General features: G+C 41.4%; 1 protein-coding gene across 1 annotated transcript; it reads left to right on the top strand.

Moving 5' to 3' along the window:
- On the top strand, positions 1-14,870 carry LOC131475328 (ankyrin repeat and fibronectin type-III domain-containing protein 1-like). Its single transcript, XM_058653382.1, has 19 exons — positions 1-179; positions 2,124-2,340; positions 2,556-2,826; positions 2,974-3,192; positions 4,696-4,809; positions 5,120-5,217; positions 5,578-5,668; positions 6,719-6,826; positions 7,278-7,377; positions 8,243-8,372; positions 8,594-8,713; positions 8,956-9,062; positions 9,731-9,845; positions 10,145-10,311; positions 10,635-10,812; positions 10,930-11,092; positions 11,744-11,910; positions 12,155-12,359; positions 12,883-14,870. The coding sequence occupies exons 2-19, from the start codon at positions 2,179-2,181 to the stop codon at positions 13,638-13,640; spliced, it is 3,273 nt and encodes a 1,090-aa protein (XP_058509365.1). The 5' UTR covers positions 1-179; positions 2,124-2,178; the 3' UTR covers positions 13,641-14,870.
- Positions 14,871-14,962: the final 92 nt, after the last annotated feature.

Genomic DNA, 14,962 nt, shown 5'->3' with positions numbered 1-14,962 from the left:
AAGAGAGGGATCACCAGCAGCCGCGGTGCTGCGTTCAGGTGTGTTTCACCCTCAGAGAGGAAAGTCCCGGAGTAACGGACCATGGATTACATCGGATCAATTATGACAAGATAAAACATGTGGAAGTTCCAGTGTGACGTCGGAGGAAACGTCGATCAAAGTGAAAGGGTCTGAAGGCGGTAAGAAGTAAAAAACTTTTAACTGTGTTCTAACTTCAGGGCGTATTGCTGTTTTGTTCACCTTATATTTAAAATGTATGGCTTATATAGTTCGCCACTGTCATGTTGTATGTTTACATACTTAAGGGGTTCTTAAAAGGGAGTCTGTGAACACCTGGGGGTCTGTAGTTCTCTACTAGTCGATCCTGAAAAGTTTCCAAATTGATCCATTAAAGTTATGAGTACAGCAAACAGTAAATTGAGTTTAATTTTCTCATTATAAGAAGTTAATTTATTAACTAATTCCATCATCAAATTATTACTGTGTAAATACAATGATGGGGCCTCTGCTATTGTGACAAACATATTTTAACACTTCTCTGTGTGACATACGATCATAACAGTTTGAAATTGTTTCAAAGAAAGTAAATGTTGCCTACAGCTAATATACATAAGCATTGTTTTGTTGATATTCCATTTGAGTGTTGCAACTGTGTGCCTTCATATAATCTATGACTATAATACTATGATTTTTAGTATGATTTTCAATATTCTGCATTATTACGTGAGGCAAAGTGAGAGCGTGGCATATAGTGCATGTATTTGCATGGGTCAGCACAGTTTTTTGATGGCCCAACACCACCCTGTTATTCCCTCAAGTGTGATGCTGGCACACGCAAACACGTTTTTCTTCACCCCCCAAGGTATTGTACCTTGTCTTATCCTTTTGGAGCCTCAAAAAAGACAAACACTGAAGCTAATCTGCTCGCTCGACTGTCTCATCAGCACTTTCCACAACTGACGTAAAACACAATCAACAAACAGGAGAAAACTCTACCAATAACAAGGGTTTGCTATTACCCCTATATACCTGCATCTCCACATGTAGACAGTGCACTTATTCTGCGAGTCACTGAGTCACACAGTGAGGTGTCATATACGGTGGTAATGAGTCACTGCGAAATGTGGCGTCACTGTGGCCAGAGCCCTCACATTTTGTCCTCAGTTAGCCCCGACCTGGGGAGTATTCTGTTTCACACAAGAACAGCGCTCCTCTCAGCTGCACACCAAGACTTGACTTCATAGGAGCATGAAATATAAAAACCCTCAGAAATTTGAAGCTTTCCTTTTGATGAGAAAGTGGCCGTGAGACAGTGAGCAAGAGAGAGAGAGAGAGAGAGAGAGAGAGATGACAGTGATGATAGAGTTTGAGTATCCCTTTTTCTTTTTCTTTTTTTTACAAAGATGCACGTCATATATAAATGCCCTGGGCTGAGAAAGACGGAGGGAGAAGAGAGACCGAGACAAATGGAAGAGAGGAGTTGCTGACTGAGTTGAGGTGCAAAACAATGCCAGACTGAATAGCTCCAAGTACTGAATAGAGAAACTGCAATTTTCAGGCAGAAAAGTGACGGATTGCACTGACGACAATGCAATGATAGTGATTAAGAACCATCACCACTGCAGTTGTGATTATGTAGTTTTTCCTTCATGCTGATGATATGAAGAAATTTCTTTGTGCTACAAAGAAAGAAGTTTGGCTCTTTTACATGAGAAACAGTCTTTCTTTCATTCACTAGATTGATGGGTCAGTTGCTTTGTGGGCTTGGATTCTTCATTCTTTCATTCAAAAAATATAACCTGTGACACATTATAGCAGGTAATGGAAGAACAAAAGAGACAATAATGGTGCACAGGCATTGTATCTTCTCTCCATTTATCAGCCCACACAATAGCACTCAGCTCAGCCTGTACTCTCACCCTTCCATTTGGCTTACTTAACTGTAGTATAATTTGTGTGAGCCTGACTCATGATTGTGTTTCTTTACATCCTCCCTATTTTCGGCTCCAGGTTTCAAATAATTTTTCAAATCTCACTTTTATCCTTATCCTGTCGTCCCTCTCCCATTCTTTCTTCCATGAACTAACCAATTCACCACTACTGCTTCTTCTTCTTCTCTTCAGCTATTATCTGTCTTCCTGTGCTCTCCTCTCCTCCTCCTGCCTACCCCTTTCCATCATGTCTGTATCCATGAAGAGCCAACACCAGCGCCGGCGCTCTCTAGGTCCTGTCTCACCCAAGCGCTTATACAGAAACCTGTCTGTCAGACTGAGGGGAGGAGAGACATCTGTTGCCAGGGAAATGGATACGCTCAAGCACTACAGCAAGTTTGCGGATGCTGTAAGTGTCATTTTGAGAGATGTGGTCACACTGTCTGTTTTTTTCATGATGGCTGAAATGATTTGATCTTTCTTTGACACTACATGCAGACTTTGTGTCAATATGAATGCATTATCCCTTTCCTCTCTGTCGTTGCAATGAACCCTCTTTTTCAATCTTTATCTCTCACCTTCTCCACTTTTCCATGGGCCTACACTCTCATGCTGCCCCTTTAGTACAGCACCCTGTGGGAAGCAGTGGAAAATGAGGACACTTTGGCTGTGCAAAGCCTGCTGTCCAGAGACCACACCAGCTATGGAGGAGGAGGAGCAGGAAGCATGTGGGAAAGAGGAGAAAGGAAAGAAAAGGACTGGGAGAAAGAGCGAGAGAAAGGACTAAACAGGGTGAGCGATCAGGGTCTGGTTCCCCTGGACGTAGCGGCCCTCACTCATAACTCTCCTCTGCTCCATGTGTTAACAAAGGCAGGAGCCAGGCACAACCCTGTTTGTGAGTCTTGTTTTTCTAAAAATATCACAAATAACCACACTTTACATTGTAAAATGTTGCCGCAATACCTCAGATAACCACAAATCATATTCAACATCTATATGTCCTCTTACTTTCTTTGTCTTTCTCCTTTAAATGTCCTCTCAGTGTGCCAACCGGCTGACTGGGAAATCAAGCTGCAGGCTCTGGTGGCACTGGCAAACAAACGGGTGGAGGAGAAGAAGACGGAGCTAGTGAAGAAGAAGGAGTTAGTGAAGAAGACTGGGGTAGGGCCTCAGGCTCAGTCTGACATTGAGAGACATATTCGCCTCTGGAGTCTTAGGATGCAACTGTACTGCAGGATGAGAGAGAACTTCCAAAAGACAGGTCAGTGGTCTTTATTCAGCCTTTTTGCATTTCTTGACCCTTGGGAAGGACAGAGTAGTTGGGATTCCATTAGCCTGGGTTATGAGCATTTTCAATGTGAAATACAGCATTTTACTCTTGAGGGAGGTGGAAAAGTTGGCAAATCCATAAAAGGTAAATGCAAGTTCAGCAAATTAAAGAAATTGTGATCTGATATCGTTACTGAAACTTTCCTCGGACTGATGAGGAGGACCACAACATTAATATAATACAATAATAAACTGTAGCAGCAAAGAAACACGACTATGTACCTTCAGCTATGTGTGCTCTTTTTAAGATTCATGAATGTGCATTTTCTTGTACCAAATCGTAGAAAATGTGTATAAAATTTGTGGTAGATTTGAATGGAAATCTTTCTGTCCTTCAAATTCAGTCTCAGTGAACTAGTTTTCCCCTCACCTCCCCTTTCAGCAGAATCATTTATCTCTGCTGATAAAGTTTAGAGTAATCAGGTATTCAGCCCAGTTTTAAAGATTTCCCATTTGGACTTTTGTTACTCCTGTCCTGTCTTAGTTGTCCTCTTGACAGTCTCCCTCCATCCCCTTTACCCTCATTCACAATTCAACATACTGGCTTTCTTAGTCCTTACTAAAGTCCCCCATGCCCTGCGCGCCGTCCACCAGCTGCCGATGGCTGCCTGGATCAAATTTAAAACCACGGTGTTGGTAAATAGGAGTAGAAAACCACATCTTTAATTCCCTCAAGACAGTTTTGGTACAAAACATAGACTGTATGTAAAAATGAATGTAGTCTGGTTAGAAAGTGAAGCCCTATTATCACAGAAGTCGCTGTTAGCCATCAGGGGGCTACTTCGCCGGTTACAAAAAGGGCTCAGTTTGAATGGAAGTCTATGGAGAAATTTGTCTACTTCTAACTTGATTTACATCATTATTTAACTTTTTTCCTGAGGTGTAGTCTCAATCACTATTTTCAGGTATTGCTCAACAGAATATGAGAAGAAATAGATGATAGATGATCATGAGCGGCAAATATGAGTGAATACCAGCGTGATTAATGGCTGAAGTCTGTCAGGAATCTCAGCTGTTTTCACCCTCTTATTGCCCCTTTTTCCCCACACCAACCTAGTGTTCTCGCTCATGACTCTACAACGACAACATCCACATCGCTCATGTTTTTTTTAAAATGATGTAATAATATCACCTTTGCACTTACAGTAATTGCCCTGTGTGAACATCTCGGCATAGCTCACATTTCATTTCTCCATTAATCACTTCCAGTTTTATGATCACAGTTGTTATTGCCGAGAGTTGCCTGAGCACAGTCGCTGTTGTGCTGCACGATATGAATTACTCTCGCAACAAACACATAAACTTGTTAGGTGTCATCTCTGTGTGAGGGTTATAATTTTACAACCTCATAACAACAGAGATAACTGATATTTGAATAGGATCACATTTTCGTTTAGACCTAGTGCTGATTTTGTCTTTTAAACGCTTCCCCCAGAACTCCCCGGCCCTCCCACTCTTGTGTCCATAGTGGTGACCAGTACGACCTCTTTGTTCGTGTCAATCAAAGAGCCAGAAGGTGACACTATAGGGCTCATCACACGCCACAGAGGTAGGTGGAAATTTTTTTATAATGGGTGGTTATAGTGGGTGGAAGAATAAATAGATGAATGGCATCTGGGAGGTATGAATAAACATGGTCAGAGGCCTCATGGACAATTAAAGGAAATAATTGAATATTTATTGTGTCCGTTATAATGAATGTCTCGCCATTAAATTAACCTGCCGTGTATTTGTGCGTCTAGTTTGCTGCAGTCAGCCAAGGGTTATCCCAGGGTTCAGTATTTTTCTTTGTTTAAAATCCATGTGGGGTTTGAGAAAAGGGTGAATAATCTGCCAGTGCCATTGTTTTGTGTTCACAGTGGAATGGAGCACCTCAGCCAGCTTCAAAAGCATCCTTGACTCAGCCCAAGTTACAGAAACAAAGAATCCTTCCTATAGTATCAAGGGACTCACCGCAGTAAGTCATGCAGAAAACACACACAGACACACACACACACAGGTTTGTGTAGCTATCCTTCCAACTTCCATTCATTTGGACAATCTAACCAAAGCATTAACATTAACCATAACCAGTTAATGCCAAACCCTAACCAAGTCTTAACTCACACACAGACTTTTTTTTTTCTTTCTCTTCAATCATCATGTGCAGTGCTGAACTTCCCATAACAGACAGAACAGTTGTCCTACTCACTTCACCTTACCTTACCAGATGAATGAATTATGAGAGCAGTGTGTGCATGATTTCTTTGTACAACACAGGATTCATGAGGTTAATGCATGGTAATAATTTGGCAGTCTGGTGCTTCTCTAAATGCAGGGAGTGCATTACTTTGTAAGAGCGAGTGCCTACAATGTGAAAGGATGGGGCCCACCTCAGTGCTCTACTCCAGTCAGCGCTGCCCCCTCCAGTGAGTATACTGAACTGCAAACCTGGATGAATGTGGCCTTTCTACTGCGAATGGGCTCCATTCTTTTTCACTTTGTCCGAGTGTAATTAAATGACTTGGCTGGCATCTAGCTTGACATGAACGCATCGGTATCCACTCATTGCCAATTGATTAATGAATTATGAAAACATGAATAATTAAAGATGTCGCCGTGAGTCAGCAGCCTTGTCCCTGTGCTGCTTTGAGTTTAATTTGGTACCTAATTGTTTTTGCATGCCACAACCTATGCCTGTTTTCTCACTGCATGACTTGCCGCTACGTTCCACTCAAAGTTGTAGTGCGTAACTTTTAAATATAAACAAATATCAGTTACTTTTAACCATTGCCAATGTTTGTCTGTGCACACAAAGTGATTCGTCTGGACAGACAGAGGCATCAGCCACATTGTGCTAATTAAGCGTGACAGCTGCAAGCAGGTTGGAGTCGGACTGAAAACACAAATAAGTGACCAAAGAAAGTTTCAGATGAAGGACGCAGAATATAAATAATGTTATATAATATAAATAATTGTTTCTGTTCACACAAACCAGACAGAGGCAGAATAATAACATAAAACAACAACAAACCACTAAACACATGAAGCAAAAAATGCGGGAAAGAAAAGGAGATCAATTCAGAAGTCATATTTACTAGCTTAGCTAAACTAAGTAATAACATTGCTAAAAAAAGACCTTATGAATAAATAAATAGCCTAAAACCTTATGATAATGTGATAACACAGTTGAAAACCATGTTGAAAAATAGTGCACAATAGAAAGCACAGCATGTGATCTGTGTGATGTTCTGCATCACTTAGGTAACAAACATCTAACATGATGGTCAGTTTGACTTAAAGATGAGATATGTAAGAGTTTTGGCGGCTCAGAATGAATCAGCATTGAAGCTTTCAGAGTCACAGCACACAGACAGCCTTTCACACAGTTGCTCTTGCCTCCTAATAATGGCATGATGATTTCCCTAATAGCGTGAAAATAAACACAATCCTTTGTTTCTCTCTTGCTCCCGGCACAGGTTGGAGAGAGTGCATTGGTGTGAAGTCACAGTTCAGAAACCATGAGGACCTAGTGACAAAACTGCTAGAAGATCCCAAGGAACCACACTACAGAGGATACTGCATAGGTAACGTAGGGGAGACAACAACACAATTTACATACATTTCTGTTCAGCAAGAATAACAGGACAGATAAGCATAAGACCATAGCATTTAGTTTTTCCATGATATCGCAACATTTCTGTAACTAAATTGTGAAATAAACACAAAAAAGCCTGATAATGTAGTGTCTTATAATGTAGTGAAATATATAAGATGCTCTGCAGATTCCGTGCAAATATGACAGAAATTATTATTAAAATAGCTTATTTTCCCAAGAACACACATTTTGACCTTGTCACTGTATTAAGACATTTTGAAATGTTAAAAAAATGTTAAAAATGTTTAAAAAAAACATTAGTCAAGTCAGGATGCAAGTCAAATATTTTGTGTGCACAGTGAGTATACAGTACTTTGTCAGATGAAGTGATTCTGATCCTACTCTCTTCTTCTACTCCTCCTCCTCCTCCTCCTCCACAGAGAGCTCTAAGCCCCAGAGTCCCAGCAAGCGTCTGTCTGTGTCTCGTGGCATCAAACAACTGTTCCAGTCTGCCACCAAGTTTGTTCGCCTCCTACAGAGGTAGCACTCCATCTGTCTTACCTGTCACAAGTACCTTGAGGATATGAGGAGTGACATTAAACGTGATGTAATTACAGCAGTGAAGACAACCACAAACAAGCCAAAGCGTTCGATCTCCATTTGCTCATTAATCAGATCAAGTGTTGCCAAGGGGTTGTCCCAGTCTTAAGTATTGGATCTGAGTTGATCTGGGTATTTTGTTTTATGTAATTGGAGATCAGTTGTCACCCTGAGCCATTTATGGGAGTTGTAGGTCTTCCCACAAGCACCAGCTGTGAGTTACTTTATTATAGTGATACTGGGTTCTTGTATCTCAGCTGTAGACTGTAGCAGAGCTTTACTTGGGACAGGATCGTAGTGACATTTATCTTTTATTACCTGTGTAATACTCTGCATTGTTTTAATCAGCTCCGGTTCAATTTGTCCTCTGCCTGGTGCACTTTGGCGTGTGCGTGCACACACACACACACACAGGTCTGCTCAGCTATTCTTCTCAGGACCCTGCATTTACTTCCATTTATTTGGACAGCCTAGGGTTAGCGTTGTCCCCAACCTTAACCTAACCACAATTCAAACATTAGCCCTAAACTTAACCCCATCTCTCAGAAAATCAGGCTGTGCCTCATTAGGGCCATGTTCTGGTCTCCATGAGGACTACAGGGCACTCATTGAAATACTTGGAAATTAAAAAATTTGGACCGGGGTTGGTGGCTGAAGAAAATGATTAGAACATCCCCATTATTCACAATGACAAAGAACAATGTTTAGAATGTTAAAATGTTTCAAAAGCCTCTGCTGTCCGGCTGTCTGCTGTTATTTTGGTCTGTGAAAATTAATTTTCAAGCTCTTACTTGGATCTCATCAGGGGCGTGTACTTGGCAACCGTGTTCTACTACAAGGAAAACATTCTGGTGACAGCTGAAGATCAAATCCCCATGGTTGAGATCCAGTGCTGTTCCACCTCCATCACCCACGACTTCCTTTGGTTTGCCAAGGTGACCTGTCAGTAGATACGATGTACATTAATCCAAGTTACACTGATGCAAATGAAATGCTGATTAATGCGCTGCAAATCAATTTGAAGTCAATAGTGACCAAATTGTTTTCACAATCAATCTTGTACTTTTTGAATGCTTTGTTAAAATGGATCCAAACTGCATCTGTTGGCAGAGTTTCACCAACTGCTAAGATTTATTTGTCATTACCCTTCTTGTAGTTGTCGTGTGCATGGCAACAGGTGCCATGGCTCCAGCAGGCCCTCGCCACTGCACATTCATCACCATCCTCCCTCCTTCAGAACAGGCACAACATTTTAAGAGCAGTTTCCCAGCTGCAGGTAGGAGGCTAAGCAGCTTATTCTGCATAATATGAAGCATTAAAATAGGTTAATTGCTACTTTAATTACCTCTTTACACATCTTCTTCCTCCCACTCTTCTTACATCTGCATCTGTTTATTTCAAATGTTATGGATTAATGCAACGCAGGCTGCATACTTGAGTTTCACCGCATTAATACATAACATCCTGATATTTATTCATCCTCATGTTTCTGTTTTATATTTCCACCATCACCATCAGTCTTCCCTGGGAACAGTGGACCTGGGCAGGGTGTACTACGAACCGCTGAAAGACCGGCAGGGTAACGTGCTACTGGTGACATTGAAGGAGTTTCCAAATCCCCCCAAGTGAGAAAGAGCTTTTTTGTAATTATGTTAATCAAGCTTTTATTTCCTCCACATACAGCACAGCGATTAGTGGAGGATTTAACCTCACGTTCTGTTAAAAGGATCCAGCTCACTCCTTCACTCACACCAATCCCAGCTGACAATATTCTTTAATAAATAGCTACAGCTACATTTTTTTATCAATATGCTACAAGCACCTAAATCATAATTCGCCCAAAGAGGATAATAATTCAGTCAGATATTAGGTTAGGCTTGCTTAGCATTCCTGCTGAATGATGTTTTCAGGATATCCAGTCTGTCTGTCTGTTGGTTGTAAAGGTTGGGTTAATCACAAATCATTATTATCATTATAAACGTACAACCAAACATCTTGTCTAGATGAACTAGCGAGGGCCACATTATAAGTCGCCTCCAGGTGCCTCCACCGCATGAAATTGATCGATTCTTTCTAGAAAACATATGAAAGGGTCCCAGATATCAAGAAAAACTGATTGTTTGCTCTTAGTAGGGCAAAGTTGGAGATAACTCGGAAATCCATTTTCCTCTTTTTGGCTTATCCACCTCCTACCATGTAAATGCAATGACCATTTTGGCCAGCAGCAGGCCTATATCTAAGAATATTCTTTCTTTTGTTCATTTGTACCTTAACTTGTCTGCTCCACTTCAAGCCCTCCAGACCCTCCGCTTCACTGGATGACCCTGACCCGCCTGGAAAAGAACCGCAACAGAGGTCCTCTCCTGCCTGAGCCCACCGCCATGGACATGCTCTTTGAGCAACTCAAGGTGACACTGGATTTTGTCTCTGTGTGTGTGTCTAAAAGAGAGAAAGAAAATATCTGACACTGTGTATTTATGCTGCACATATCACAATTAACAGCACAGTATATTGTACACTCAATCAATTTTGTACTAAGAGTTTTTATCTTCACTGTTTGATTGTTAAGCCATGTTGTGTTGTGCAAGGGGTTGGAATCACTTCACCCAAATAACAATGAGATGCAGGAAATAAAATGTGTCATTACATCTGAATCATGTCTCTTATAAAACCTTCAACCCTGCACCTGCTTCTCTCTGTTTTCCAGGAGAAGCTGTACTTCCATAGGCACAGCATGCAGTGGGCACAGGCAGGTCTGTATGTGGGCATCCTTAAACTGTGCAGCTCAGTAGAACAGATCCGGGTCCTGGTGCCACAGAGGCTGCCTAATCTTCTCTGCCACACACGCGTTCGACACAACGCCCACGTGACCAGGTAACACAGTTACGTGTGGTGTATTGTGCCAGCCTCCCCGCAGGCTATGTTGTTTCGTTCTTGTTAAGTTAAACATGTGGAAACATCAAGTCAGTTTTAAAGGGATGGTTCACATTATATTAATTTTGGTCTTGTGAATTATTGCCACATTATCAGCCTTTATTTTGCTGTTGAGCAAGCCAAGACTCAGCTAATAATGTATGGTTTAGAAAACCCCACAAAAATAACTAGTGTAGAATTAGTAATGAATGAGTCATAAGTGGAACCTAATTCTTTCAATAATTATATATTAACATGCGTTTTACTGCATTGCTGTGTGACAGAGAGGAGTGGGCGTGGCTTCAGAGTCATGTTTACTCGACCATCAGTGGCAGTGTTCAGAACCTGTTGACCGGTGACGACGAAAGCTTGATGGAGAGCAGTGGACTGGTGGATCTCGTCCGGTCTCTGAGAGCAGCAATCACACATCTCCTGACAAAGCTCAACATCCCCCTCTACAGGGTAAAAATCATTTCAAAATCCTGCACGTGAAACATGTAATATTTATGAAGGAGAGTGTTTCTCTGTGTATAGCTAATGCGGGCATGCTGAAATTTAGTTCTGCGCTCTCCCCGACAGGCCTACCAGTATGGTGTGTACACTCGCGAGCTGCTGCAGTTTGGAGACAATCTGTCCATGCTGCTGCTGCTGCCTCCCAGCGAGGACTTCAGCTCGAGTTACTGGCCTCTGTTGGGCACCAAGGAGCCCGGTCTCACCATGCCTCTGCAGATCTTTGAGTTAGGTAGGTGTCGTCCCATAGTCAAGATAGATAATGTAGTGCACAGTCGTAGCAAGTATAAATAAGATTTTGATTCCTACTTTGATGAGTTCATGACACTGGGATTACCGTGGACCTTGAGGTGGCAATGTAACCATCTCTTTCTTACAGCATGTGGGTTAGGGTTTTGAAGCTAAAATACAAAGCGAAAAAAGAAAGTATCTTATTCAAACTGGGCTGGGCGATAATTCAAGTTATACTGTGAATTTCCTTATATATTGATCTCATATTTATGCACTGTGTACTCAATTGCTATAAATGTTTTGCCTCCCATATGCCATTTTAGGAAATAACCAATAGTGGTAAGTTCACATAACCACTGCCAGTTTCGATGGAAGGTCTATCAAACGTTTTTCTGGTATTTTCTCACTTTTTTTCTTAATTTTATTAGGTCCAAATTTACTTTTTTTGACTCTTATTTAAACTCTTAACTCCTCTTGAAAACGCTTCGCTAAGTTGCATTGTTTAGAGCTCCCTCGTCTAATCTCCAGACAGCACCTTCATGCCTGGATCCTGACATTATCTGGACTTCATGTGTGGAAATGGCTCATGAGTTTTGTTTTGTTTTTCTCTCTGTGTTTATGTAGCCATTTGTCTTTCCTCTCTACTCCCCAGTTCACTTCTGGACGTATGAAAGAGGCTTCCTGTCTCAGTACTGCCAGGCCTGGGTGAGACTGGAGCTGGACACTCATTTGGCCCAGCAGGCTCTGCGGGAGGCGTTGGACACCAAGGAGGTGCAGGAGGCCCGAGACAGGCTGAACCGCATCACAGACGTTGCCCATGTAAGATCATGAAAGCAGCAACTGCACAAGCTTGTTGACTCAAGTCGCAAATGCAAGGTGCAGCTGACTGCAAGACTTCATTTCACATTGTCTCTTTGACTAAAGGACTTAACCACTTAACCAGCTACACTTGTTTGACATTATGAAGTCCTGGACATTTGCTTGAGGAAAGTTTCTCTATTTGGACCTCTTTGGATTTTAATTGATTATCACTGCCCTATAATGTATTTTCCGGTGTTTTTAGCGTCTGGATGTGGTGTGGCGTGATGCCCGCTGGATCATGGACTGTCTACAGTGTGTGCGGTCCAAGCAGTGGGTGGGGGCGGTGCCTCTGGGTCTGGTGATGGGAGGAGACCCACCACCACGTCCTGATGGTGAGGACGATGAGGAGAGTTTGACCAGCAGGCTGACCTGGCCCAGTCTGACATATGCACAGAGAGCAATTACAGGTACAGTGATGATGTTGTGAAATGTGTACAGACTTATTATAGAAGATCAACTCGATTAACACCACAGTTAATAAATAATTACATCAGCTCAGCTACCACTTTCAACACATGTGCACTTTTATTTCGTTGAATCACATCTTGTTCAAAGCTACTCATGCATTACTTAGTTTAAAATGTCTGTGTTCTACATCTATATGTATATTCATAGGATGCTAGAAATCAGGCTATGCAAAATCTATAAAAAAAATAGAATTAAAAAAATAATAAAAAGAATATGACGCTAGGCAGAGATTTTTATATAATTTTTGTTACATTCTATAACTAACATGATATAACTTCTCTGATGCAATCAGCTGATCAGTTTGTATCTCGCCCAAACTACGACTACAAAAATAAACATCTACATCAGAAAGAGTTTTCCTGGTTTTAGTTTGGTTTTAAAAAGAAATGATACAATACATTGTTTTAGGTTGTGTGACGTTGTAAATCGGAGATTAAGACTATTTTCCCATGTCTCTTTTAGAGAATTTAGTCAGTTCGACTCCCCCTAATGTAGTCACTGCTGAAGTCTCCACTCCAGCGGGAATCATGGTTGTCCCAGAAGAGACCGCGCTGGTGTTGATGGAGGGCGTCGCAAAGGGAGGGTACCCTGTTGACATCACTGCCCAGTCAACATTAGACTTGACAAGCATTGGCCCATCTGAATTAGGATGTGCGAGTGCTTTAATTGAATCTGGACTAGAGCCCGCTGCTGTTGCACAGCTGGATGCAGGGTTTAATGTTTTGGACACTCAGGAGTCCTTCAATGGTGAACAGGACTTTCCCTCCAGCATCACCGACGTAATCCGCCCAATGGAGATGGCGGAGTTGGTGGACATCTTGCCCACACTGAGTCTAATCGAGGAGGAGATCCCCAGTGGTCCACCCATACCGTCAGTAATGGACATGCTGGAGAGCTTTGGACTAGGGATTGATGAAAACAACACCTTGATTGACTTAGGTAATTCAGGCTTGATTAGTGATGCTGGCTGTCTCTCACAACCTGACCTGCACTATAGCAACAGTGATACGAGTGAGGCACACAGTGGGAGTATGGCGTTACAAGGACAAGACATGTCAGCTTGTCATGACATGTTGAGCGCTGCTTGTGATGATGTGCCTGTTTGGTGCTGGGATTTTCCATCAGATGCTACAGAGATCCAGCAGATTCCCAGCAACGGAGCGTGTTTTCCTCTGAGAAACCAGGTGGCGTGGGAAAAGCCCTCCAACAGCTCATCCTGATGTTGTCTGAAATAACAGCTGACTTTGAACTTTGTGTCAACATATAACTTGACATTATTGGCTAATAGAGGGAAAAAAAATCAAGATTTCGGTTTGGAAAGGACCTGATCCTCGATTACTGACTTTTGATCAGTGTCCACTGAGTTAATATCAAGTAATATCCACTGTGGCAGGTGAAAGTTTAAGTGACAAATAGATAGAATTTTATCTAATGTATAATTGCAGCTGATCTACAAATAGATGTGGAAAGTTAAAGGTTCAGTGTGTAGGAATTTTTGACACCTACTGGTGAGACCATTGACTGCAACAAACAGAGATGTCAGTTAACTACAGCATGGTGGCTGTTTGGGCTGCTGTAGAAACATAGCAGTACAAGATAGCAGCATCCATAAAGCAAGGTTCTAGCCCAAAGTACATATAGAAGACTTATTGTAAAACAAAAATTTTATTTAAGCAGTTATTACTTATACAACCATATTAGGTTATGGTCAATTTCTGTCAATAAGTCTTAAACACAACACACTGGACTGGACCTTTAAAAGAAAGACAAAAGTATCTTTTGTAATGTGTAGAGCAGCAGAGCTTCTCATGTGTACAAACCAAACTATAGCACCAGCTCTTTGTGACATGAAAATCCATCACTCACTATAGTACCAAGCAACATTGCGGCTTTTTATATCCTGCAACCAAACCAATGCATCAAGTCAAGTAAAAAGCAAGTGTTTTGCTCACTCACTGCAAATGTTTATTTAAATACCTTTGACTGCATGGTATTCTAAACATTTCTGAACTCTTCTTCTGGGTCTCACTTTGTTGGAGCATGAAAACCAATCAAAATCGCACAAGTTATTTCTTGCTTTAGATGAAATTTGGCCTCATGCTGTGCATTTTACTGCACAATTTCCTCTGCCTTTCATTTCTAGAGTGGGATGTCTTAATAAAGGCGTTTTTCCACAAGACTAATACGGACTAAGCACACTGGTTTAAAAAACTATGGAGACTACATTAAGCATAATGTAAAGAGTAGCAGGATGTTGTTGAAGAAACCAGTCAGAGATGTGTAACTTCTGATAAGCTGAAGTATCATGTGGTCATGAAATGGAGGAACGTACAGTGTCATCGTTTCACATCTTTTCTTTTTTATGTTTTTCCATTTTTCCTATTTGTTGTACTTTGTAAAGTCCACTGTCAAAATGTACGTAAACAATTAAAATACCTAGGACATACATATTTACTGGTGTTTTGATGTTTTTAAATCATACAACTGTATGTACAACTCATGCTGCTAAATTTGCAGCATTTTCCTGTTATTATGTAGCCTA

The sequence above is a fragment of the Solea solea genome, chromosome 16 (genome assembly GCF_958295425.1).
Source record: "Solea solea chromosome 16, fSolSol10.1, whole genome shotgun sequence".
Lineage (NCBI taxonomy): Eukaryota > Metazoa > Chordata > Actinopteri > Pleuronectiformes > Soleidae > Solea > Solea solea.
The sequence above is the reverse complement of the archived record's forward strand: the minus strand, read 5'-3'. Positions and strand labels throughout refer to the sequence as shown.

Excerpts from the sequence above, each read along its gene's own strand:
- LOC131475328 (XM_058653382.1), top strand. The coding sequence starts at position 2,179 with ATGTCTGTATCCATGAAGAGCCAACACCAGCGCCGGCGCTCTCTAGGT. Across the intron at positions 5,669-6,718 it reads AGTCAGCGCTGCCCCCTCCA|GTTGGAGAGAGTGCATTGGT; the intron begins GTGAGTATACTG and ends CTCCCGGCACAG. Across the intron at positions 6,827-7,277 it reads CTACAGAGGATACTGCATAG|AGAGCTCTAAGCCCCAGAGT; the intron begins GTAACGTAGGGG and ends CCTCCTCCACAG.